Below are 25,160 nucleotides of genomic sequence, written 5' to 3'. Positions count from 1 at the left end.
GATAGAACTTGCACTTATGCTGGTAAGTGTACACGTATGTTTGTAAGTGCTGTGTATGTATGTATTTTATTTAGTGCATTTGTATCCCAGTTTTTCCCACCTATTTGTAGGCTCAAAGTGGCTTACAGAGTGTGGTGTTATGTACTCAGCGCTATTCTATAAATGACATGTAACAGCATGTAAATGCAAGGAAGCATACACATGTGTGGAGCATAAGAACATAGGAATAGCCATACTGGGTCAGACCAATAGTTCATCTACTACTACTTATCACTTCTATAGTGCTACAAGGCATACGCAGCGCTGTACACCATACACAAAAAAGACAGTCCCTGCTCAAAGAGCTTACAATCTAAATAAGACAGGTAAACAGAACAATTAAGAGGTAAGGGAAATAAAGAGGTGGGGTACAGGGCAAGTAAGCAGTGGTTAGGAGTTAAAAGCAGTGTCAAAGAGGTGGGCTTTTAGCCTGGACTTGAAAACGGCCAAAGATGGGGCTAGACTACAGGCTCTGGAAGTTGATTCCAGGCGTGAGGTGCAGCGAGATAAAAGGAACGGAGTCTGGAATTAGCAGTAGAGGAGAAGGGGACAGATGAGATTTATCTACAGAGCGGAGTACATGAGGGGGGGCGTAGGGAGAGGGAAGAGTGGAGAGGTACTGGGGAGCAGCACAATCAATGCACTTATAGGTCAGCAAGAGTAGTTTGAATTGAAGGCGGAAACGGATAGGGAGCCAGTGAAGTGAATTGAGGAGAGGGCTGATGTCAGCATAGCGAATTTGGCGGAAAATGAGTCGCGTAGCAGAGTTTTGGACTGATTGAAGAGGAGAGAGATGGCTAAGTGGGAGGTTGGTGAGAAGCAGGTTGCAATAATCTGGGCGAGAGGTGACAAGAGTATGGATAAGGGTTCTGGTAGAGTGCTCAGAGATGAAGGGACGGATTTTGCTGATGTTAAAGAGAAATGACAGGTTTTGGCAATCTGCTGAATGTGTACAGAGAAGGAGAGAGAGGAGTCGAAGATGACCCCAAGGTTACGAGCTGATGAGACAGCCCAGTGTCCTGTTTTCAACAGTGGCCAGTCCAGGTCGCAAGTACCTGGCAGAAACCCAAATAGTAGCAACATTCCATGCTACCAATCCCAGGATAAGCAGTGGCTTCCTCAGTAGCAGACTATGAACTTCAGGAACATGTCCAAACCTTTTTTAAATCCAGATATGCTAACAGCTCCTACTTACACATGTAACTTACACATCTAACTTACAGAATACTAAGTTATTTGCTGAAGTGCCACATTTAGGTGTGCAAATTTATGCTTTCTATTGACATGGCATAAGTGGGTACACATAATTGTAGTCACATTGATGCCATTACTTTACATCCTCCCAGGCTATTTCAGAAGATGTGAGTTATCTCCATCAACCAGGAGATGGCGGTAGAGGATACAAAATTTGCTGTTCTCGATATAATAGTGTGTAGCTCCTACAATTCAGCATTTTTCAATCTCCTCCATGTGAAAGTGGATGTGCTGCACAGCTCCTGGATTTCGTCACAGGCTAGCTCCTAGTCCGGTGTTTCAGCTGGCTCCCAGTTGAGCAAGGGAATATTTTGGATACTGGACCTCTGCCAGAAGCAGGGTGGCTTGTGTTGATGAGGCATCTTTGTGGCTCAGAAATTGAGTAGCAGATACAGCTTCCATGATTTGGCTTAACAAGCTTGTTTTTAGAGGGAAGCTGACGTTCAGTGAACACTTGGAAAATTTGGCCTCAAAGACTGCTACCTTAAACGGCGGTCAACCTGAAAATGAAAGTCTCCATGACAACCCCTGTCCTACAGGCAACAGGCTGTATTCTCTGCACCCTCTGGGTCCTAGAGGTGATGAGCTCTGTATCCTTGTACCTGCTTGAGACTCTCCAAACTTAAATGTGACAGGCTCTATACTACTGTAACCATCAACTCAGACATTCAGTCCTAGAGGTGACAGGTTCTGAACCCATGCATAAATTTTAGAACACTGCCCCACAGTCCTAGAAGTGACTATATCCCTGTACTCTTCACTTGAGGCCTCTTAACAATGATAACCTGTGTACCCCTGTATCCGTTTCCTGTGGTGACCAGTCCTCCCTCTCTGTGCCCAACCCCACAAACCCTTCAGTCCTAAAGGTTATAGGCTCTGTGTCCTTCTGTCTGTTCTCCAAAGTAAAGCTTTCATGGCTGCAACTTTATTTACCACAGACTTGATATACCGCCTTACATCCCACAAACTTCAAAGCAATGTACAACACTTGGGCCAGAGCGCCAACGAGAAATGAGAAAAGACAATACAGGTAAAGAAATGATCCTACAAGAAAAGCGGACAAGGCTCAAAGCAATAGGGGTAGAGGCTGAACATCAGAGGCTCTAAGGGTCAGCTGAAAGAAAAGCAGCCTTGAACTTTAGAAAGGACGATTAGGGTCTTACATCATAAGGGAGTCCGTTCCACAGAACAAATACTAAGATGAAGGCTGTGCAGCAGGTCACCTCGGAACAGTGATGGGTGAGGGAACAATCTGCAAATTTCTAATCTGTCAAAGTGCTCTAGGTGGGGAGTAGAATATCAAGTAGTCTGGTAAATAGGCCAAAACCCAGTGAAGACAGCACAGTGGGCCAGGAGAAGAATTTAAAAATTTGGTCTTACCAGACCAGTTCAGAACCAATAGATTATACCCAATTAACCAGCATCACCCATCAACCACTGTTGGAAGCAGGATACTGGGCTAGCTGGACCATTGGTCTGACCCAGTATGGCTATTCTTATATTATGTTTTTAAATGGAAGACTTCAATCAATCTGGCATCTTCATGAAAAAAACATGTGTTAAAAAAATGAGACAAAAGGAAAATCTGCTTGTTTTATAGCAAATCTCCATCTTTTCAGTGCTATCAGTATGCTTTCATTCCTCAAGTATTTTCTGCACATTGTAGATTTCATGTAAAATGTTTTTCTGCTCTACAGTATCTGTCTTCAGAAGAAAATAACACTCACATCTCTCAGGCAGCTAAGTCTGACCCTTCAACCAAAATCTATGAGGTAATTGGAACTTACAGAATATGGTTAGCATCAAGTAGGAGAGCTGGCCTCATTTCTTGCCTCTGGTTCTTGCTGGCAATAACGCACTTAATCCCTATATGGCTCTAGAGAGCCAAAGAACAATTGCAGAGGTAGTTTTGTGGAGATCCGCATCCTACTCTCTTCACTGCATGAGGGCCCTGCATTAGAACAGGGGTTCTCAACCCAATCCTTGGGGTACACCAAGGAGGAAAGTTTTTCAGGATACCCATGATTTGTTTGCGTAGACTTGCATACAATGGAGGCAGTGATTATAAATCTTTCTCATGCATATTCATTGTGGGGATCCTGAATAGCTGACCGGCTTGGTGTTTCCAGAGGACAGAGTTGAGAACCCCTTGTATTAGAAGAAATTATGGTATTTTGCACAGTGCTGGTTCCTAGGGTCCTATACTTTGACAACTAGGCATCATTTTGGGGCAGAGCCTATTCTATGTGAACATGAGGGGATACCAAAACTTTGTGAAAATGACCCTGCAGCTCTCTGCCTCTTTTAATGGCATGCTCTATCTACAGTTTATATTTTTTTTCTTTATAGTATCATGTCTCCCAGATTATCAATGTCATCCTACAACATCTTTGTACTGTCTTTTTTTTTTTTTTTTTGGTGTGTTATGCTCTGTGTTCTGTTATGAAGCTGGGTTCTTAATGAATGGTGACCTATCAAATCGTGACAAATAAATAAAATACAGTTGTTTTTAAATATGAATAAAAGCAATTGTTAGGTTATTTATTAATTTATTTAACACATTTATACCCCACATTTTCCCACTTAATTGCAGGCTCAATGTGGCTTACACAATACCGTAGAGGCAGGCTCCGGTTCGGTAAAATACAAATACACAATATAATAGTAGGCATATGAGAAACATAAATAAAAGTAACAAAGAAATATTAAATATTTTATAACATGATTTTTATGTTTTTAACTTTGCCCCCTCCCCTTTTATAGAAATGGGTGTCTAAAAAGGCAGGTAGAGTTTGTTAAATTAAGCTGTAATGATTGAATATGATAGTTGTGTGACTGGAAGTAGGTAGTTTCAAGAATCTTAGAAGGAGGCACTCATGTGCAAAAGAATGGTGAGTGCTTTCCAGTAGAGGTAGCTGGGAGCAAAATGAGCAATGCAATTTCAGAAATTGCAACCTATCAACCTATCCAGAGGCCATAAGTTTATGTCTTCAAAAATGGGTTCCATCTGGAAAATCCTCTCAATGTGAAACAATACAAAAACCCTATTTAAAAAAGGAAGATCATGTGTTGTACTTAAAAACTTAGACCCCCAACTTGATCTTCTTACAAGGAACACATTTAAATGTATAAGGAATCCCAAAAGCTGTCTACCAAGTGATTTGAAGTAATTGGATTTTCTCCTGCAGTCAAGAAAAAAGGTAGTAGCTATTCTCTAAGAACCAGCAGGCTAAATATCCACACTGATGGGTGACATCATTGAAGGAACCCTGATAATTTTATCTTGAACATTAAACATGACTAATGTCAGCTTAGTTACATTTGTTGTTTCAAATTTTGTTTGTATTATTGTTATATTTTATTATTTATTTATTTTAGCGCATTTCTATCCCACATTTTCCCACAAGCGCAGGCACAATGTGGCTTAACAGTAGTTCAGAAAAAATTACAATAAAAGAAAGGTAAAACATAGGATGACAGTGTTGGGATGAATTCACAGAAAAGACAAGGGATGGAGAAACTGACCAACAAGAGCCATTAGATCAGAGTCCCACTTCAAACTACAACAGGAGAGTCAAATGGTGGGGTTCGGTATGGAATAGGCTTTCGTAAATAGGAATGTCTTTAAGAATATGTCTGAATAAAGAAATTTGAACAACAGAAGATCTGTAGCAGCAGGAATTAATGTTAGAAATAGACATAACCTTTTAAAACCAACCTGATTGAAGCCTTTTGTGGCTACACTTTTCTGCAAGTGAGGATGATTTCTTCCATTGCCTCTTTATAGCTTATCTCAAATGTGCCTGTCATATCTGTAACTTTCAAAACTTGACCACCTGGTAGAAATGATACAGGTAGTTTGATAGGTCAGCATGGCCGTGTTGTATCTGTCTTGTTTTACTGGACTGCAGTTTTCTGGCTGCAATAATTGTTAATGATATAAGCAGCTAAGAAGCTGGGATCCTGCTTGCTCTTCCAGGTGTGATTCATGGTTGCACAGTATAGGAGTATAGAGTCTGAGAAATGTGACTGGGAGGTGTTTTCTGTCCAGCTTTTGCAGTTTGGTGCAGGGATCCAAAACAGGTTTCAGGCATCATGTTGACCCAACCCCTGCATAGGGCTGTGGCCTAGCTGCTTTACTCCTATTCCACGTAGCTGGATGCTGATTGAAAGGCAGACAACCTTCAAACGGGGAACAATGATGTAGTAGCCTGACTTCCTTCCTCCCATACAAATTTGCCTTTCTGATTTGCCCTATGTTCCTGGATCACTGGGCCAGTGATGGGGGTAAAGCTTGACTTTTTAATGTATAAATCTATTGTTCTTATTGAAGTTGAGGCTGTTGAGGAAATTCAGTATATTATATGGGTATTGGAGTAGATTTTGTTTATGTATTATGTGTATTTTAAATTGTTCTCTTCTTTAAGGATTTTTTTTTTTTTGGTGGAAATTAAGTTATCAATAAGGGGTTAAACCCCTTCTGCCTTTCTTCAGTGTTTGAAGGGTATTTCTTTGCCTCTTGGAATCGCCACACAGGATTTCAGTCTTCTGACCCATCAAGCCTGTTCGCTGGGTCATTCCCCAGTATCAGAGGCAGTGCTTATGTCCATGGCAAAGAGACAACTGATCTTTTCTTATCTCAACTTAGATTAGTAACCGATGGAAGTTGCTGAGCCAGGTACAGGTGCAGAAGAAAGTGAAGGAAAAAGAAGAGGCAAAACAGTTAAAACACCAACAGAAAGGTCAGTGTATTTTTGTGCTGATTTCTATTCGGTCTCGATTTAAGTTGCTCTGCAAAAACGTAGAAACTACCTATCAAAATCTAAGTGGAGAATCATTAAAGGCTTCTTTTACAAAGCCGCACTAGTGATTCCTGTGCGGTACATGAGAGGAAGCCCATTCAATTCCTGTGGACTTCCTGTCATTTGCCGTACGGGAATCACTAGCGTGGCCTTGTTAAGGAAGCCCTAAGTTCTTTCCTCTTGCTAGCCAAGCTGGATTTTTGTCTGTGTCCCAGCTACCACTAATTCTTCCTGTATAGTGGTTTCTGGTTGAATTTTCAGATTTGAATCTCTATTTTGGGTCCCATCAATGTATACTGTCCAGCCAACCAGTGTTAAAATTATGCAGGCACTTTGGTGCTTATTTCTTTAAGTTGGTTTTTCCATTTAGGTACCCCCCACCAAATGGAAATGCTTGTCAGGGAATTTGTTTTGGCTACTTGTTCCTCCCCTGTTCAAAATGAATGGGCTGTGTCGGCACTGGCGCAGGTAGCCACTAGCGCAGCTTTGTAAACAGGGAGAAGTGAAACTGCCTGCGTTTGAAGAAAATCTTCTTAATTAGCAAATTGATTTGAGATTCCATACTCAGAGTAGTCCAGGATTATTGCCAGTACTCTAGAGGACCTATTTACCCTTAATAAGAGACTATCATCAAAAGACAAAGAATCAGGAATCAAATCAGGATTTAAGCCAAACCATAAACAGTATGTTTTTATCTGTGTTCAGCTTTAAATGCTGCATCGATGCTTACTTCTTAATCTTATTAATACCATTGATTATTGGAATAAAAGCGCAGGCTAGTGTCAGATCGATTGGAATTAACAAAAAATATTGTCAGCATATGAATATAATACTTCCCCCAGATCAAAAAAAAAAACATCAGACAACGAGGTCATAAAAAGATTATACAACTGGAGAAATAGGCGACCCTTGAGGGACACCAAATGGGGAGCTCCAAAACTTGGAGGCGGGGCCATCTTTAAGCAGCTGATATCGCCTGTTCTTCAAAAAACCAGTGCCGTGCAAAAACAGAACCAGCAAAACCAAAACGTAGATATGTATTTTTCTTTCTGAGCAGGTATCTTTTTGTCATTTTAATAATAATTCGTATAACGTCAAAATCATTTGCCCTTTACTGGCACATGGTCAAACCAGGTTATACTTTCAATCCCGTATGCAGTCACCCTATTGCTTCTATATAGTTGATATCATTTCTTGAGTCTAAATCATGTTTGTTTGTTTTTTTTTAGAGTAGATCGTATAACCTTATGTTCCAAGGTTCATTTCTTACCAAATATCAAGCAGATTAAATTCTTTAATAAGGGCTTTCAGTTTCTGCCTATTGCTCTGTAGTCCCCCCGCCCATCCACTTTTGGGTTGGGTGTCAAATTGAAAACTACCTACAATTAGTGGTTCTTCCACAAAACTCCACAAATGCTCATAAAAAGGACTCTGATTGGTATTAGGGTATAGATATTTACCAGGTTACAGTTTTGAATGTTCCCATTAATAAATATAAACATTCTCTTTGCATCTCTGTGTTATTGCATGATCTGACACTGTATCTCCCTAGAGATCAGCACTTTCTCTTTGCCCTTATATTCCTTTCTGTTGGAGGTAAACCACACCTAGTTGTGCTTGGGGTGTTTCATACAGGTGGTCTTCCTTATCTAAGAAGTACCAAGCAGATTTTACAGCATTTTGCCTCTCGTCCTTTAGATTGTAAGCTCTTTGAGCAGGGACTGTCCTTCTATGTTAAACTGTACAGCGCTGCGTAACCCTAGTAGCGCTTTAGAAATGTTAAATAGTAGTAGACTTCTTTGAACAACAATTATTGTTGCAAAGGGGAATTTAGACCTCATGCATTCAAGGTTACATTCAACTTTCACTGTAGTCATCATTTCTGCAAACACTCACACTTAATACTTCTATGCTTTCTTTCCCTACCTCAACTCTCATTGTCATACAAAAGGTAGCATCTTTCTCCTTCTCTGCAACTGGACCCAGCCCTCCAAACAGCAACTTCTCTTCCCTCCACACCCACCTCTCTGAAAAGGGAAACCTACTAGTGTCTACAGAGTATGTTATCATTGAAGTGTAAACTATGGAGCCAGCATGCCCCCACATCCACCGTATTGGCCTTCCAACTTCACATACAGTTACTCATCTTCCTTCCCTTTTATCCAGCAGACGTTATCCTCTGTTACTCAGCTAGCTATGCAGATTCATTCTTTATTATACTGCTTGTGCCCGCCTTTGGCCCAGTCTCCTACTCAGTTTACTATATATTTTTTCATCAGGCTCTTTAATTTCCTCTGTCTGCCTCCAGAGACCCTTGTTTCCTTTCTCAAACCATGACTGACATGATGCCACCTGCTTGAGCTCCACATTCATTGTCTCTGGTCTCGGCGTAACCAGGGGCATCTTGCCATCCCTCATGGGACAGCCAGAGACTGGCCCCAGAAAAGCAGATGATCTTGATATGGAATTTGTTCAGGAAAGCATATTCATCACAGGGGAATGAAAAAGTGAAATAAAGTGGAGAGGGAACAAATAAATAAGTAGAGGACAGCAGGAGAATCCATCCATCTGGCAGGATGGATAGAACAGAATAGAGCGGAAATAGATGGGCATAATGATGGGAGGTGGCCAGCACATGCTTCAGAAAGGTCTTTCTGGACTTTCCTGAGCTCTAGGAGAGCTAATCATCCATGTGCCATCAGATGACATTAGTAGTGTGTGGTTGATTTTACCATGCTTGTCCATGCATAATAATTTATATCTGGTTAGAATGTTTCCTGAAAAGGAAAATAAGCCTCATGACAATCATTTTGTCTATGACTCTTGGTGTTTTATTTATGTAAGAATGTTTGTGGTTCGCCTATCACAACTCCCTAAGCTAAGGACATCCTAAAACATTGAATGGACAACATTTGGCTGCCAGACACAGCACTGTAAACAATAGTCACGACTCTGTTAGTTGCAGAGCCTGACTTTGCAATGCTTTAAACTGTAGTAAGCATAGTGTTGTACACAGTGGAAACAGAACTTCCAAACTTGTTTCTGTGTTAATTTAATTGACTCAGCATCTGTTTAGATCTTAAAGCCAAGTTGGTGTCCTTTGGCTTGCCCCGGCCCAATCTATCAGATTTTCAGTATATTATGTATTCACTGGTATTTTACTATTTGTTTACACTGTTTTGATTTAGACAGTTTTGTTTATAAATTTGAATAAATTAACCACACACGTTCCACCTAGATACCTAAGTGTGTGTGCACTTGCTTGCGTGAATGCTGATGATTCTCTGTATCATGATTGGTCACATTTTCCCCATCTCTTTTCTTGTTTCAGTTGCTCGGAAGCAGGCCTGGGAGAAGCTCAGAGCTACAGCAGACTCTGTCACCACAATTCGACAGCAGGCTGAAGTAAGTCTACCTTACTAACCCCATCCCTCCCTTTCTGGCAGCAGCTCTGGATGGTACCTGGCTTAGGAAGATGAAGCTTCTGTCTGATGTTGTGTATTGAATTCTGAGGATTCAGTGGAGACAGCACTATGGGTTTTTTGTTTGCTTGGTTCTCACAGCCTACTAGCCAGCCTGGGCTCAGGGTGGGCAAATTTGTGTTTTTGTATTCTTACTATTGCCTGGAAATTCAAAGGTAAGTTGTGTGAAGGGGCTTAGTTAGACTGTAATGAATAGGGCGAGTTAAGGCACCAGCCTTATAGGGTGGAAGAGGCTGCTTTCTTGCTTTTCCTCCATCTACTGATATTGTGTGTGTGTGGTGGGGAGGGGCATAGCCAGCTCGTCTGGACTGGTCTGGTAAATCTCAAGGGAAGAGTAAGTAACAGATAAGTTTAAAAGTCACTTTGTTTGAATCAAGTAAGTTTTAGCTAGAGCTAGTCTCTTTCTGTTTTATTACACTTGAAGGGCAATAATCAAGCCATGTGTATTGTTGCAGTGTCCGTTTGTTCATGCATACTTTTTACCCATAGGCTATGCAGTAGTTTTCAAAGTGAGTGTCTACAGGCATTCTAATCTGCTTTTCTGTAGATGCTGTTTCTATTAAAAAAAAAAAAGTGTGCGTAGCTTTGAAAATACAGTACCTGTTATTGTCTCACCTAAGCTAAACATGCCTCCAGGAGCCCACAGTAAGCATTTTGTGGCACTTCTTGCATAAAGGGTGGGTAGTATTCAGATGGCCCGTTTTGTCCAAGTGACTAGATTATGAAAACTGCCCTTCCCATTTATTATGCTGCCAAAGTGACAACGCCCATTGGATGTGACCTTTTTAGGAATTTGTCAATGGAAAATTCTTGACTAAAGAAGTGAGTGTTGTGGATAGAATACCAGATCTGGTGCCCACGGTTGGGTGTTTTTTTTTTTTTTTTTTTGGTAATGTCTGTTCTGATAAAAATAAATACTTTGTAGGCTTTTTTTTTTTCCCCCCCTCCCCAAATCTCCTTTTCTGTATCTTGTTTAGAATTGTTTTTGATTTGACAGGTTTTGTAGTTTAATGCTTGGTGTATAGTGTGGTTTTGCTGCTTGTTAGTGAAAGAGCTGCTTTATGTGAGTGTGTGCGCCCGTGACTGCTTTATGTTCTGGTCTCAACATTCAGATGACATCTTTTGTGTACACAGCACAAACCTAAAGTGATATGCTTCAATCTGTGCATTTAGCTTTGGACTGTTCACCCTTACAGGAGGAATCGGCCAGGAGGCGAATGACTAGCAACCTCAGGAGAGAAATTCCAAAACTTGGGAAGAAACGAACCAGCCAGCAACAGCTAGAAGAGCAGGCGACACAAAAACAGTTTACTCCCTATGACTACAGCAAATCTGACTTCAAAATGTTTGCTGGTATGAGCTATTTTCCTTCAGAACAATGTAGTCTGTTGTAGCGTAACTCTGAATTCATGCAGTAGTATGGATACTATTCCCTACTCCTGTGCATTGGCCTCCAGTAACAGTAAATGGTGGTAGATAAAGTCCTGCACTGTCCATCCAGTCTGCCCATCAAGGTGGCCAGAGTTGAATCTGGCACTCTGCACAGGTTCCACTGCTTCATGATTTAACACTGGTATACTTTATCTTCACCTCCCCCTGTAGGGAACAGACTGTAAAAGTCTGCCCAGCATTAGTCCTGCTTCCTAACTACTGGAGGAAGTAGGACTGATGTCAGGCAGACTTGTACAATCTGTGCCCTGGCAGGCGGTGTAGACTATGATATAATACAGATATTATTATTATATTAGCAGGCTTTAGTTTTATATGAATTAAAGAGCAACTCCTGGTATGTACATGGATATGGCATTATTGGCAGACTGGCTGTGTATCACAGATATATTGCAGTTGCAAAGACCAGATACGGTTGTAGTATGGTGTGCTGGTCTTCTTGCTTCAGTAGTAGTAAAAGATCCCAGGCGTTTTATAATTATCTGATCTGTCTATCTCTCTCAGGGGCCAGTAAAGCCAAACAGTCCCAATTTGATCCCAATCAACAAACTGCCACTAACAAGGTAAGCAGAGACTGAAGAGAAGAGCATACCTCATCCCACTGGAGTCCCACGTACTTTATTCAACTTTACTTTTAATTTACCCAGAATCTTGCCTCTTTGTATGTCTTAACTGCACTTGTTCTCTCTGCTGCTTATTTAAAAGGTTTAATTGCATTGTTTGCCACTGTAGAAGCATCAAACATATAAACGGCAAGTGACCGACTCACCTGCAAATGCGCAGCAGAGACTTCCCTCTCTGTCTCGCCCTTGCGTCAAGACGTGATGACAGAGGGCAGAACAGAGGAGGAGTCGGAGTCACTGTCGGGCGCTGCCGCCTGGAAACGAACATCGTGCGCACCAACTTCCACCCTCCCCCCCCCCATCCCCACCGCTGCTCCCGCTCTCCTCCGCATCGGGCCCCCTGCACGGACCTGACAGCGCCTCTCACCTCTGTGTGGAAGCGCTGCAGGCAGCAGCAGAGATATCTGCTGCTGCTGCTGCCTGCAGCGCTTTCACACGGAGGTGAGAGGCGCTGTCAGGTCAGTGTAGGGGACCTGGCACGGGGGGGGGGGGGGGAGGGAGCGGCGGTGAGGAGGGTAGCTGGAAATCTCGCCCGTTTTTATGGGCTTAACGGCTAGTATCTATATTATATGAGGTGAGGGTAAAGCATTTGATATACTGCCCTTCTGTGGTGCAGCTAAAGCAGTCTTACATATTTTATGTGGGTACTTCTGTTCCTAGTGGGCTCACAATCTAAGTTTTTGTACCAGGGGCACTGCAGAATTAAGTGATGTGCCCAGGGTCACAAGGACTGCACTGGGAATCAAACCCGGTCCCCTGCTTCTCAGCCCACTGCACTAGGTTACTCCAACTACTGAGTTGCCTATTCAGGTATTTCATATTATCTGTGTTCAGGAATGTTCCACCCTGCTGCCAATTATGGTGTATTGTTTGCATTCTACTGCCATTGTACCAGTTGTGCTATATGGATGTGCTGCTTTGCTGTACTGTATATTGCTTATGTTATGATTTAATTTGCCTATCTTCAAGTATACCTCACTGTTCTAATTGTTGCTTCCTCAGCAACCCTCCAGACCGGTCAAGACGCTTGGGTTATGCATGCCTACCAGCAGAGGGAGACTGAGAACACTAACTTCAAACTGAGTACATATAACCTGTGCTAGCCCTCTATCTCCAGTATTTTCTCAGTCTCAGCAGAGGGTAGACATGCAGCCTGTGCAGCTTGTCCGGTCTGGTAGGAGTTAGGTTCCGTTTTGTGAGACTAGTTAATTTTCCTGATTTTCTGGGGATAAGTTGAACAGTTAATCCCTGTGCCTGGAACGCTGTAGTGTGCAAGGGGTTGGTAGGTCCGGTGGGGCCTGCCATTGTCCCCTCTGGGGTGTCACACCCGGATGGCCGGGTCCCTCCCCCCGACTGGCTCTCCCGTTTTGGCCAGCGTTGTGCCTCGGCTGCAGTGTTAATCCTGCAGCCTTGAGTGCCATTCAGATTATAGCAGCAGGGCTCAAATAAAGTTGAAAAAAAAAAAAAAAAACCCACCTCGTGTGGAGAGCTGCAGGAGCTGCACTCCGGTGTCTCCGGAGTTGTTCAGCCGGCCTGGGAGAGCTGAGTCAGTAATCTAGCGCCGGTGAGTGTTGTTTTGCTGTCTTTTAACTTCGCCGGTTGTAATCAGCTGTTTGGTTGTTAGGCGCGAGTATGTCGGGGAAGTTACTTCGTTGCCGGCTGTGCGCGCGTCGGGGTGTTGACGCGGCTGGCGGTCCCTGCCGGTTTTGTGGAGAGCCCAAGGCCCCATCCCTCGCGCCACCGGTGTTAGCTGCGGAGGTCCCTTCTGCGGGTTCGCAGGGGAGTTGTGCAGCTCAGGTTGGCGCTTCAGCGGCGGTCCCGATTTTGGCGGGAACCGCCGCCATCTTGGATTCGGGTCTTTTGGGCGCTGAGATGGTCGTGGGGCCGCAGCCTCTCCCGTTTTCGAGTCCCGCTGGGGGGGAGGCCTCAGGCAGCATGGGGTTCCCTCCAGAGTTTGTTTGGAGTTTGTTTCAGGCTTGGAAGGCGGGCCCATCGGGTGCGGAGTCCCTTAGCCCTAGGTTGGGGGGGGCTGCCGCTAAAAGACCACGAGTGGAGTGCTCTGAAGATGTAGAGGTCTTTTCTCCTCCGGATTCTGAGGGCGATTTTAGCCCCCTGGAAGAGGAGGAGGGGTCGGTGGCAGGGCAGGATGGGGACCTGTCTTTGCCTGGGGAAGACCCCTCAGTGGTTAGGATTTTTCACAGGGATGAATTATCGGACCTTATTGAGCAGGTGTCTGCCACTTTAAGGTTTGATCCTGCGGCAGCTCCCATTGGGGATGGGAAGCAGGTGGATCCTTTGGTCAAGGGGATCAGGCGGGTCTCTCGCTCTTTCCCTATGAATGCGGACTTGAGAGATATGATCACGCAGGAGTGGCATTCGCCGGAGGCTCAGTGTAAGGTGGCTCGAGCTATGACCAAACTTTATCCTCTTCCTCAGGAGGACAGAGAGTCTCTCAGGCCCCCGACTGTGGATGCCGTGGTTACGGCGGTGACTAAGGCTACTGCTATTCCTGTGGATGGGGGGGCCACGTTGCGGGATCCCCAGGATAGGAAATTGGAGACCTTCCTAAAGCGGAGTTTTGATCTGTCTGTCTTGGCGCTGCAAGCGTCTGTTTGTGGAGGTCTAGTGGCTCGGGCTTGTTTTCGCTGGGCTGAGAGGCTCCTGGATAGCCCGCAGGCTGATAGGGCTTCTCTGGTTCAAGATCTGGCCAAGTTGGAGATGGGGTCGTCGTTCTTGGCGGATGCGCTGTACGATTTGTTGAGGGCCTCGCCTAAGAACATGACCTTTGCGGTGGCGGCTCGGCGGGCCCTGTGGTTACGGGGCTGGGTGGCCGATGCCGCCTCCAAGACTAAACTTTGTTCCCTTCCTTTTAGAGGCTCCTTGCTTTTCGGGGAGGAATTGGATAAGTTGGTGAAGGGTCTTGGTGATGCTAAGGCCCCTCGGCTTCCTGAGCTTCGTCCCAAGGTGTCTAAGGGGGCAGCAGGGCGGGGGCGTTTTCAGGAGGCTCGGCGGTATCGGCCCGGTAGGTCTTCTGGGGGGACTAGGGGTTCGGGTTTTCCAGAGAACCCAGTCCTTTCGAGGTGGCCGTCGCGGGGGGCGAGGCGCCTCTTCGGGAGCGTCCGGTACGTCCCGGGTGTCTCAATGATGGTTTGGGGACCCAGCCTCTGGTTCGCGTGGGGGCTCGCTTACGCTTGTTTTACCAGAGGTGGGTCCAGATCACGTCAGACCAGTGGGTACTGCAGAAAGTGCGAGACGGGTACGCCCTAGAATTCGACAGTCCCCTCTCCGATTTCTTTCTCGTGTCTCCCTGTCATTCAAGATGCAAGGCAAGAGCAGTACGGGCCACTCTGTCGCGTCTAATCGGTTTAGGGGCGGTGGTTCCTGTCCCCAGGTTAGAAAGAGGTACGGGCTGTTACTCCATTTACTTCGTGGTGCCCAAGAAGGAAGAGGGTGCCTTCCGGCCCATTTTAGACCTCAAGAAGGTCAGTGCGGCCCTAAAGGTTCCCTCCTTTCGGATGGAGACATTACGCTCAGTTATTGTAGCGGTGCAAGAAGGAGAGTTTCTGACGTCTCTAGACCTGACAGAGGCTTACTTACACATTCCCATTCTAGAGGCGCACCAGCGTTTTCTTCGCTTTGTGGTCTTAGGGAGGCATTTTCAGTTTTGTGCGCTGCCATTCGGCCTGGCGACGGCGCCTCGCACCTTCTCCAAGGTGATGGTGGTGTTGGCGGCGGCGCTGCGCTTGCAGGGTATTGGTTCATCCGTATCTGGACGACTGGTTGATTCTGGCCAAATCAAGGTCAGAGAGCGAGGAGGCCACCGGCCGGGTGGTGACCTTTTTACAGTCGCTCGGTTGGGTGGTCAATCTGGCAAAGTGTCACCTGGTGCCTTCCCAGTCTCTGGAGTATCTGGGAGTTCGCTTCGACACGAAGAAGGGCCGGGTGTTTTTGACAGCTCCTCGCATCTCCAAGCTGCAGGGGCAGATCCGGCGGCTCCGAGCGCAGAGAGCGCCTTCGGCTCGGGCGTATCTTCAGGTGTTGGGTCTGATGGCAGCAACAATAGAGGTGGTTCCTTGGGCCAGGGCCCATATGAGAGAATTACAGAGAGCTTTGTTGTCTCGTTGGTCCCCTCAGTCTCAGGACCTGGAGGAGAGTTTTCCTCTGTCGGGGGTTGCCCGTCGCAGCCTTCGCTGGTGGCTCCACTCTCCGAATCTGGCGAAGGGCATGCCGCTGGACTCTCCCAATTGGACGGTGCTGACCACGGATGCGAGTCTCTCGGGCTGGGGAGCGCATTGCCTGGGTCAGGTAGCCCAGGGACGTTGGACGTTGGACGTTGGAGGAAGCATCTTGGTCCATCAATCGCCTGGAGACTCGAGCAATTCGGTTGGCTCTTCGGTCCTTTCACAGTCTGTTAGAAGGCAAGGCAGTCAGGGTGCTTTCCGACAATGCCACGGCCGTCGCATATGTAAATCGGCAGGGGGGAACGAAGAGCCAAGCGTTAGCTGTGGAGGCGGCGGAGTTAATGTTGTGGGCAGAAGCTCATCTTCAGGGTCTCTCAGCGGGCCACGTGGCAGGGGTGGACAACGTGAGCGCGGATTTTCTAAGCAGGCACACGTTAGACCCCGGGGAGTGGTCCCTCCATCCCTCAGTGTTCAATCGACTGGTGTTGGAATGGGGTCGGCCGGTGCTGGATCTCATGGCATCGGCCGACAACGCTCAGGTCGCTCGCTTCTTCAGTCGTCGAAGAGATCCTCGGGCCGAGGGCATCGACGCGCTAGTGCTCCCGTGGCCGACTCAACAGTTGCTCTATGTATTTCCGCCGTGGCCGCTGGTGGGCCGTGTGGTGCAGCGGATCGGGCGCCATGCAGGTCTAGTGGTTCTGATTGCGCCCAATTGGCCTCGACGTCCGTGGTACGGAGACCTGGTTCGGTTATTAGTGCAGGCGCCGATCCCGTTGGGGCCCAGGGTGAGATTGGTTCAGGGGCCGATCGAGATGGCCGACCCTGCTCCATTCTCGCTTACGGCCTGGCTCTTGAGAGGCTCAGATTGAGGAAGAAAGGTTTTTCGGCCAGGGTAATTGATACCATGTTGCGTTCTCGTAAGAAGTCTACTTCTTTGGCTTATGTGCGGGTGTGGCGCATTTTTGAGAACTGGTGTCAAGAGCGGGATTATGTTCCTCTACGTGTTTCGGTCGCGAAAGTTTTGGAGTTCCTGCAGGACGGTCTTGACAGGGGGCTCTCGCTCTCTTCCCTGAAAGTGCAGGTTTCAGCGTTGTCTTGTTTCCGTGGAAAGATTCAGGGGATTTCCTTGGCGGCTTCGCCGGACGTGGGGCGGTTCTTGAAAGCTGTCAAGTTGCTTCGTCCGCCTCGTCGGCCGACGGTTCCGCCTTGGGATTTGAATTTGGTCTTGGAGGCTCTGGTAGGCCCTCCGTTTGAACCGTTGGCTTCCATCGCGTGTAAAGATCTTACTTTAAAGACAGTGTTTCTGGTGGCCATTACTTCGGCGCGTAGAATTTCGGAGCTACAGGCTTTGTCTTGTAGAGAGCCTTTTCTCTCCTTGGCTAAGGAGAAAGTGACTTTGCGGACAGTTCCTTCGTTTGTTCCTAAGGTGGTATCCTCCTTTCATGTAAATCAGGTGATTTCGTTACCAGTGTTGGGGGATAGGTCGGGTGATCTCTCTCAACGTCGTTTGGCTAAGTTGGATGTTCGACGCATTTTGCGGTCGTATTTGAGCAGAACGCAGGACTTCCGAGCGTCGGATCGTTTGTTCATTTTGTTTGGAGGTCCCAGAAAGGGGGAAGCGGCTTCCAAGGCTACTCTGGCTAGATGGTTGAAGGAGACTATTGCCTCGGCGTATTTGTTGAAGCGTCGGGCAGTTCCCTCGGTACTGAAGGCACACTCTACTCGGGGGGTAGCCGCCTCTTGGGCGGAAAGTAGTTTTATTCCTCCGCAGGACATTTGTAAGGCGGCGGCGTGGTCGTCCATTCATTCTTTTGTAAAGCATTATAGGATTGATGTGCAGGCAAAAGAGGATGCTCGGTTTGGAGTGGCTGTGTTGTCTTCTGCTTTTAGTGGGTCCCACCCTTAATGTGTCTACTGCTTTAGTACTTCCCAAGCGTCTTGACCGGTCTGGAGGGTTGCTGAGGAAGGTGAAATTAGGCCTTACCTGCTAATTTTCTTTCCTCTAGACCCTCCAGACCGGTCAAGAGCCCACCCTGTCTCTTATCAGAAGTATTTTTCAGCCGTGTCAATTATCAGAAGTATTCTTTTCAGCCGTGTCAATTATCAGAAGTATTTTGAGCCGTGTTCTGCTATGTCTGTTCATTTTATATTCAGTTTGGTCGGAGAACTTTCTTTGACTCTAATATTATGCAGAGTGGGACGCCTGGGCGTTTCATCTGTTTAAGCACACTGTTGATGTTTAACTATTAGTTTTCCAGGTACAGGGGTTTTATTAGTTATAAGTACATAAGTAGTGCCATACTGGGAAAGACCAAAGGTCCATCTAGCCCAGCATCCTGTCACCGACAGTGGCCAATCCAGGTCAAGGGCACCTGGCACGCTCCCCAAACGTAAAAACATTCCAGACAAGTTATACCTAAAAATGCGGAATTTTTCCAAGTCCATTTAATAGCGGTCTATGGACTTGTCCTTTAGGAATCTATCTAACCCCTTTTTAAACTCCGTCAAGCTAACCGCCCGTACCACGTTCTCCGGTAATGAATTCCAGAGTCTAATTACACGTTGGGTGAAGAAAAATTTTCTCCGATTCGTTTTAAATTTACCACACTGTAGCTTCAACTCATGCCCTCTAGTCCTAGTATTTTTGGATAGCGTGAACAGTCGCTTCACATCCACCCGATCCATTCCACTCATTATTTTATACACTTCTATCATATCTCCCCTCAGCCGTCTCTTCTCCAAGCTGAAAAGCCCTAGCCTTCTCAGCCTCTCTTCATAGGAAAGTCGTCCCATCCCCACTATCATTTTCGTCGCCCTTCGCTGTACCTTTTCCAATTCTACTATATCTTTTTTGAGATACGGAGACCAGTACTGAACACAATACTCCAGGTGCGGTCGCACCATGGAGCGATACAACGGCATTATAACATCCGCACACCTGGACTCCATACCCTTCCTAATAACACCCAACATTCTATTCGCTTTCCTAGCCGCAGCAGCACACTGAGCAGAAGGTTTCAGCGTATCATCGACGACGACACCCAGATCCCTTTCTTGATCCGTAACTCCTAACGCGGAACCTTGCAAGACGTAGCTATAATTCGGGTTCCTCTTACCCACATGCATCACTTTGCACTTGTCAACATTGAACTTCATCTGCCACTTGCACGCCCATTCTCCCAGTCTCGCAAGGTCCTCCTGTAATCGTTCACATTCCTCCTGCGACTTGACGACCCTGAATAATTTTGTGTCATCGGCGAATTTAATTACCTCACTAGTTATTCCCATCTCTAGGTCATTTATAAATACATTAAAAAGCAACGGACCCAGCACAGACCCCTGCGGGACCCCACTAACTACCCTCCTCCACTGAGAATACTGGCCACGCAATCCTACTCTCTGCTTCCTATCTTTCAACCAGTTCTTAATCCATAATAATACCCTACCTCCGATTCCATGACTCTGCAATTTCTTCAGGAGTCTTTCGTGCGGCACTTTGTCAAACGCCTTCTGAAAATCCAGATATACAATATCAACCGGCTCCCCATTGTCCACATGTTTGCTTACCCCCTCAAAAAATGCATTAGATTGGTGAGGCAAGACTTCCCTTCACTAAATCCGTGCTGACTTTGTCTCATCAGTCCATGTTTTTGTATATGCTCTGCAATTTTATTCTTAATAATAGCCTCCACCATCTTGCCCGGCACCGACGTCAGACTCACCGGTCTATAATTTCCCGGATCTCCTCTGGAACCTTTCTTAAAAATCGGAGTAACATTGGCTACCCTCCAGTCTTCCGGTATTACACTCGATTTTAGGGACAGATTGCATATTTCTAACAGTAGCTCCGCAAGTTCATTTTTTAGTTCTATTAATACTCTGGGATGAATACCATCAGGTCCCGGTGATTTACTACTCTTCAGCTTGCTGAACTGACCCATTACATCCTCCAAGGTTACAGAGAATTTGTTTAGTTTCTCCGACTCCCCCGCTTCAAATATTCTTTCCGGCACCGGTGTCCCCCCCAAATCCTCCTCGGTGAAGACCGAAGCAAAGAATTCATTTAATTTCTCCGCTACGGCTTTGTCCTCCTTGATCGCCCCTTTAACACCATTTTCGTCCAGCGGCCCAACCGACTCTTTGGCCGGTTTCCTGCTTTTAATGTATCTAAAAAAGTTTTTACTATGTATTTTTGCTTCCAACGCTAATTTCTTCTCAAAGTCCTTTTTTGCCCTCCTTATCTCCGCTTTGCATTTGGCTTGGCATTCCTTATGATCTATCCTGTTACTTTCAGTTGGTTCTCTTCTCCACTTTCTGAAGGATTGTTTTTTGGCTCTAATGATTTCCTTTATCTTACTGTTTAGCCACGCCGGCTGACGTTTAGTCTTTTTTTCCCTTTTTTCTAATACGTGGAATATATTTGTCCTGAACCTCCAGGATGGTGTTTTTAAACAGCATCCACGCCTGATGCAAGTTTTTTACTCTGCGAGCTGCTCCTTTCAGTCTTTTTTTCACCATTTTTCTCATTTTGTCGTAATCACCTTTTCTATAGTTAAACGCTAGCGTACTTGATTTCCTAGTTTCACTTCCTTCAATGCCAATATCAAAACCGATCATATTATGATCACTGTTATCAAGCGGCCCTCGTATCGTTACCCCCTGCACTAGATCATGAGCACCACTAAGGACTAAGTCTAGTATTTTTCCTTCTCTTGTCGGCTCCTGAACTAGCTGTTCCATGAAGCTGTCCTTGATTTCATCAAGAAATCTTATGTCCCTTACGTGTACAGATGTTACATTAACCCAGTCTATATGCGGGTAATTGAAATCCCCCATTATTATTGTGTTGCCCAGTTTGTTTGCGTCCCTGATTTCCTTTAACATTTCCGCATCCGTCTGTTCGTCCTGGCCAGGCGGACGGTAGTACACTCCTATCACTATCCTTTTCCCCTTTGCACATGGAATTTCAATCCACAGTGATTCCAAGGAGTGTTTTGCTTCCTGCAGAATTTTCAATCTATTTGATTCAAGGCTCTCGTTAATATACAATGCTACCCCTCCACCAATCCGATTCACCCTATCACTACGATATAATTTGTACCCCGGTATGACAGTGTCCCACTGGTTATCCTCCTTCCACCAGGTCTCAGAGATGCCTATTATATCTAATTTTTCATTTAGTGCAATATATTCTAACTCCCCCATCTTATTTCTTAGGCTCCTGGCATTCGCATATAGACATTTCAAACTATGTTTGTTGTTCCTAAGTACATCATGCTTAGTACTTGACAGTATTAACTGGCAATCTTTTGTCTGATTTTTATTGTTATTTAAAGATACCCGATCTACTACAATCTCTTTTGCAACCTCACTATCAGGATACTCTATCCTCCCTGTTATGGTGATATCTTTGAAAGATACCTTATCCCGAACCATGCTCTTTTGAGCGACTGTCGGCCTTCCCCCCATTTCTAGTTTAAAAGCTGCTCTATCTCCTTCTTAAACGCCGATGCCAGCAGCCTGGTCCCACTCTGGTTAAGATGGAGCCCATCCTTTCGGAATAGGCTCCCCCTTCCCCAGAATGTTGCCCAGTTCCTAACAAATCTAAAGCCCTCCTCCCTGCACCATCGTCTCATCCACGCATTGAGACTCTGGAGCTCTGCCTGTCTCTTGGGCCCTGCGCGTGGCACAGGTAGCATTTCAGAAAATGCTACCCTGGAGGATCTGGATTTCAGCTTTCTACCTAAGAGCCTAAATTTTGCTTCCAGAACCTCTCTCCCACATTTTCCTATGTCATTGGTACCCACATGTACCAAGACAGCGGACTCCTCCCCAGCACTATCTAGAATCCTATCTAGGTGACACGTGAGGTCCGCCACCTTCGCACCAGGCAGGCAAGTCACCAGGCGATCCTCACGTCCACCAGCCACCCAGCTATCTATATGCCTAATGATCGAATCACCAAGTACAACAGCTGTCCTAACCTTTCCCTCCCGGGCAACATTTGGAGATATATCCTCGGTGCGAAAGGATAATACATCCCCTGGTGGGCAGGTCCTGGCTACAGGAGTACTTCCTACTTCACCAGGGTGATGCTCTCCTTCTAGGAGACCTCCCTCCTCCAAGGTAGCACAGGGGCTACCTGACTGGAGGTGGGACTTCTCTACAACATCCCTGTAGGTCTCCTCTATGTACCTCTCTGTCTCCCTCAGCTCCATCAAGTCTGCTACTCTAGCCTCAAGGGAACGGACACGTTCTCTGAGAGCTAGGAGCTCTTTGCATCGGGCACACACATATGACACCTCACCAATTGGGAGATAATCATACATGTGACACTCAATGCAAAAGACTGGATAGCACCCCTCTCGCTGCTGGACTGCTGACTCCATCTTAGTGTTTTTTGAGTTTTTCCGTAATTTAAAACTTGCCAAAGTATTAAGGATATCAGCCTATCACTAACTTACAGTTCCTCCTTTAAACCCCAATCTTCAAGTTCCGAAAGCACAAGCAAAATTTGTTCACTTACCAGAGAAATATCCTCTTCTCCCAGAACTTATTAGAAGGTGGGAGAGCTGGGCACCTCTCAACCAAGAAAAGGCTTACCAGGGGTTAGGCCGAAGCCAGCATTCCTCCCCCAGAGTTACTGTTACAGGGATTTGTTTCTCTGCTTTGCTAAGTGGATACTGGAGATAGAGGGCTAGCACAGGTTATATGTACTCAGTTTGAAGTTAGTGTTCTCAGTCTCCCTCTGCTGGTAGGCATGCATAACCCAAGCGTCTTGACCGGTCTGGAGGGTCTAGAGGAAAGAAAATTAGCAGGTAAGGCCTAATTTCACCATAATGCTGATGTTTGGCTATTTTTCTATTGTTACTACAGTATTAAGTTGTTTGTCAAGCTATACCTGTTGTACACCACCTTGGGTGAATCTTTTCTTAAAGGTGATCAATAAATCTTAACTAGCTAACTCCTCTTCCAATAAAGACACCAGATGCTGGAAACCATCTGCAGAAGGCAGTTTGAAATTTTGTCTTTAGCTGCCTGTTGGGTGTGTAATATTTTATCAATGATCTCCAAAGAGGTTCTCGCACAAAGAAAAAGCTCCCTTTTTCCAGAGTGACCATTAGCAAGTCCCTAAAGGAACAGGAGTATACAGGCAGGTAGTCTGTAAGATTTGTGCCAGATCTGAAGCTTGCTGTCTAGACTTTTAGCATAGAACACTGGGTAATTGATTAGTCTCTGTAATTGGATTGATAAGTGATAGGATGCTTATTCTTGATCCTTTCCTTCTGCAGAAAGTCTCCTCTTCCAAAAAACTGCACCCTTCAGCTGGGAATAAGAGCATGTCATTTCTCACTGAGAAATCGAGCAGGTAAGGACAGATTCCTCCTCACTCAAAGTTTGAATTCTGTTCCTTGAAGTAATATGACAGTTATAACTGACTACCCATATTCTGTGGATGTGGCACCAGTGCTCACTGTAAATGTAGTAAAGCCACATGCTTTTCTCCAGAGCTGGTGTTTTTTGCCAGGTTCCTTCTCCCCTGAACCTGAAAACCAGCAGGTACCAATGGCAGCGCCTTCTGATGAGCTAAGCATTTCAGAACCATCCACTCTCTCTGTCTCTCTTTCTCTCTCTTCAGTTTCTGAATAGCTTAGGAGAATTTAAAGCCTGATGCCTTCCTTGAGCCTTCTCTTTTGTTCTCTTTTACACGCAGGGGTTTTAAGCATAGCTGGCCAAAAAGATGATGGACTGGAAACTAACACGACGGCAATAGCAGTGAGATAAACATTACAAAATGCCACCACCACATGGCGCCTGTCAGAACAGCATTAAATCAAGTGATGCTGACATTTTGTACAAAATTTTGTTTTTAATTAAAAGCTTGCTTGAGGAAACTCTGGCTCCCTTTTTCTTTTTGTTTATTAATATAATAAGAATTTAAGCAACCCATCTGCATCTCCTACTCTGTGATTGTCTGTGTAGCCGGGTCAGGTCAGAAAATACTCTGAGCAGAAATTCAGACACTTCTGGCATTCAAGATTCCAGTTATGGGTAAATGCTACACCTGAAGAGAAGGAACCTTCCTTACTTCAAAACTATACAAAGTTCAAGTACTTTATCAGTTTTTGAATCTTCGAGTTTGGGGTTCAGAATTGTTCAGAGTGGACACAGTACATGCATGCTTAAACTCTGATGTGTACTTAGAAGAACTGCCTACTGATCCACTGCCAAGCATATGGAGCAGAGTGGTGTGTCTCCTGGTGATAAGCACATTGCGGAAGGGGGGAGTGGGGAGAACTCATGTATGGTGACCTGCCAATGAGCAAAATGTGGAAGGGGGGGGGGGGAGAATTCTCTCCTGGTGTACTCTGGATAAACACTTGGAAAGAAGAGTCTCGCCTGGTGAATCCTAATAAACACATAGGGAGGGGGTGTCACCAAGTGACTTGTCAACAAGCAACTGAATAAATGGATAAATTAGGTCTTACCTGAATTTTCTTTTCATTAATCCTTCCAATTATTCCAGAACCTGTGGGATGATTGTGTCCATTAACAGCAGGTGGAGATGGAGAACTGAAAGCTGAGCTGACACATCTCTCTTGGCATCCAGTCCAGTTCCTCAGTATTTATGTAGACCAGCAGTGAGGAGAAACTCAGAATAAGCACAATAACCTTAAACAACTGTTTAACCTAACACAAACCAGATGAGCAAACGTGTGTGGATCCCTCTCTTCTCTGGACAACTTGTAGAGAGCAAGAGATAAGCAGAAAGCACCATGCAAACATCTCAGAAACCTTGGGCAGGCCTCTGGAATAGTAGGAAGAACTAATTGAAAGAAAATTATCAGGTACAACCTAATTCCTTCCATTACTTAGCTTCCCACTATTCCAGAGCCTGTGGGATGTTCAAAAGGAATCCCTAGAATGGGTAGGATTCTGGTACTGCTGCCCTGAGCACCAAAGCCCCAAAACTGGCTTCCGAGCACATCACAAAGTCCCTACCCTGTAGTGCTTGGCAAAGGTAGGCAGCGATGACCATGTTGCTGCCTTGCAAATATCCACTGAAAAAGGAAGGAACTGTGTGCAGGGAGAACCCTGCCTCCAAAAAGCGAAGAAAGGGATCCCAAAAAGCCTGAAGCTCTGAATACCTACGTGCTGATGCAACCGCCACCAAGAACGTTGTCTTCAGCAAAAGATCTTTCAAGGAGGCCTTCTGGAGTGACTCAAAAGGAGGCTTCTGAAGAGCCCAAAGGATTAAATTAAGGTTCCACTCTGGACCCAGCGTACGAAAGGGAGGCTGTAAGCAACCCACTCCCCGCAAGAATCCAG

General features: G+C 45.5%; 1 protein-coding gene across 1 annotated transcript in view; it reads left to right on the top strand.

Moving 5' to 3' along the window:
- Positions 1 to 23,725, top strand: part of EXOSC10 (exosome component 10) — a 68,286-nt gene extending 44,561 nt beyond the window's left edge. The window contains exons 19-25 of the mRNA XM_030222265.1: positions 2,991 to 3,065; positions 5,942 to 6,035; positions 9,427 to 9,500; positions 10,774 to 10,930; positions 11,531 to 11,589; positions 23,123 to 23,199; positions 23,545 to 23,725. Of these exons, the coding sequence (XP_030078125.1) occupies positions 2,991 to 3,065; positions 5,942 to 6,035; positions 9,427 to 9,500; positions 10,774 to 10,930; positions 11,531 to 11,589; positions 23,123 to 23,199; positions 23,545 to 23,575 (567 nt within the window). The 3' untranslated portion in view covers positions 23,576 to 23,725. The remainder of the gene's footprint in view (positions 1 to 2,990; positions 3,066 to 5,941; positions 6,036 to 9,426; positions 9,501 to 10,773; positions 10,931 to 11,530; positions 11,590 to 23,122; positions 23,200 to 23,544) is intronic.
- Positions 23,726 to 25,160: the final 1,435 nt, after the last annotated feature.

The sequence above is a fragment of the Microcaecilia unicolor genome, chromosome 13 (genome assembly GCF_901765095.1).
Source record: "Microcaecilia unicolor chromosome 13, aMicUni1.1, whole genome shotgun sequence".
NCBI lineage: Eukaryota > Metazoa > Chordata > Amphibia > Gymnophiona > Siphonopidae > Microcaecilia > Microcaecilia unicolor.
Note: the sequence above shows the minus strand (reverse complement) of the source record. Positions and strands in the feature narration are given on the sequence as shown.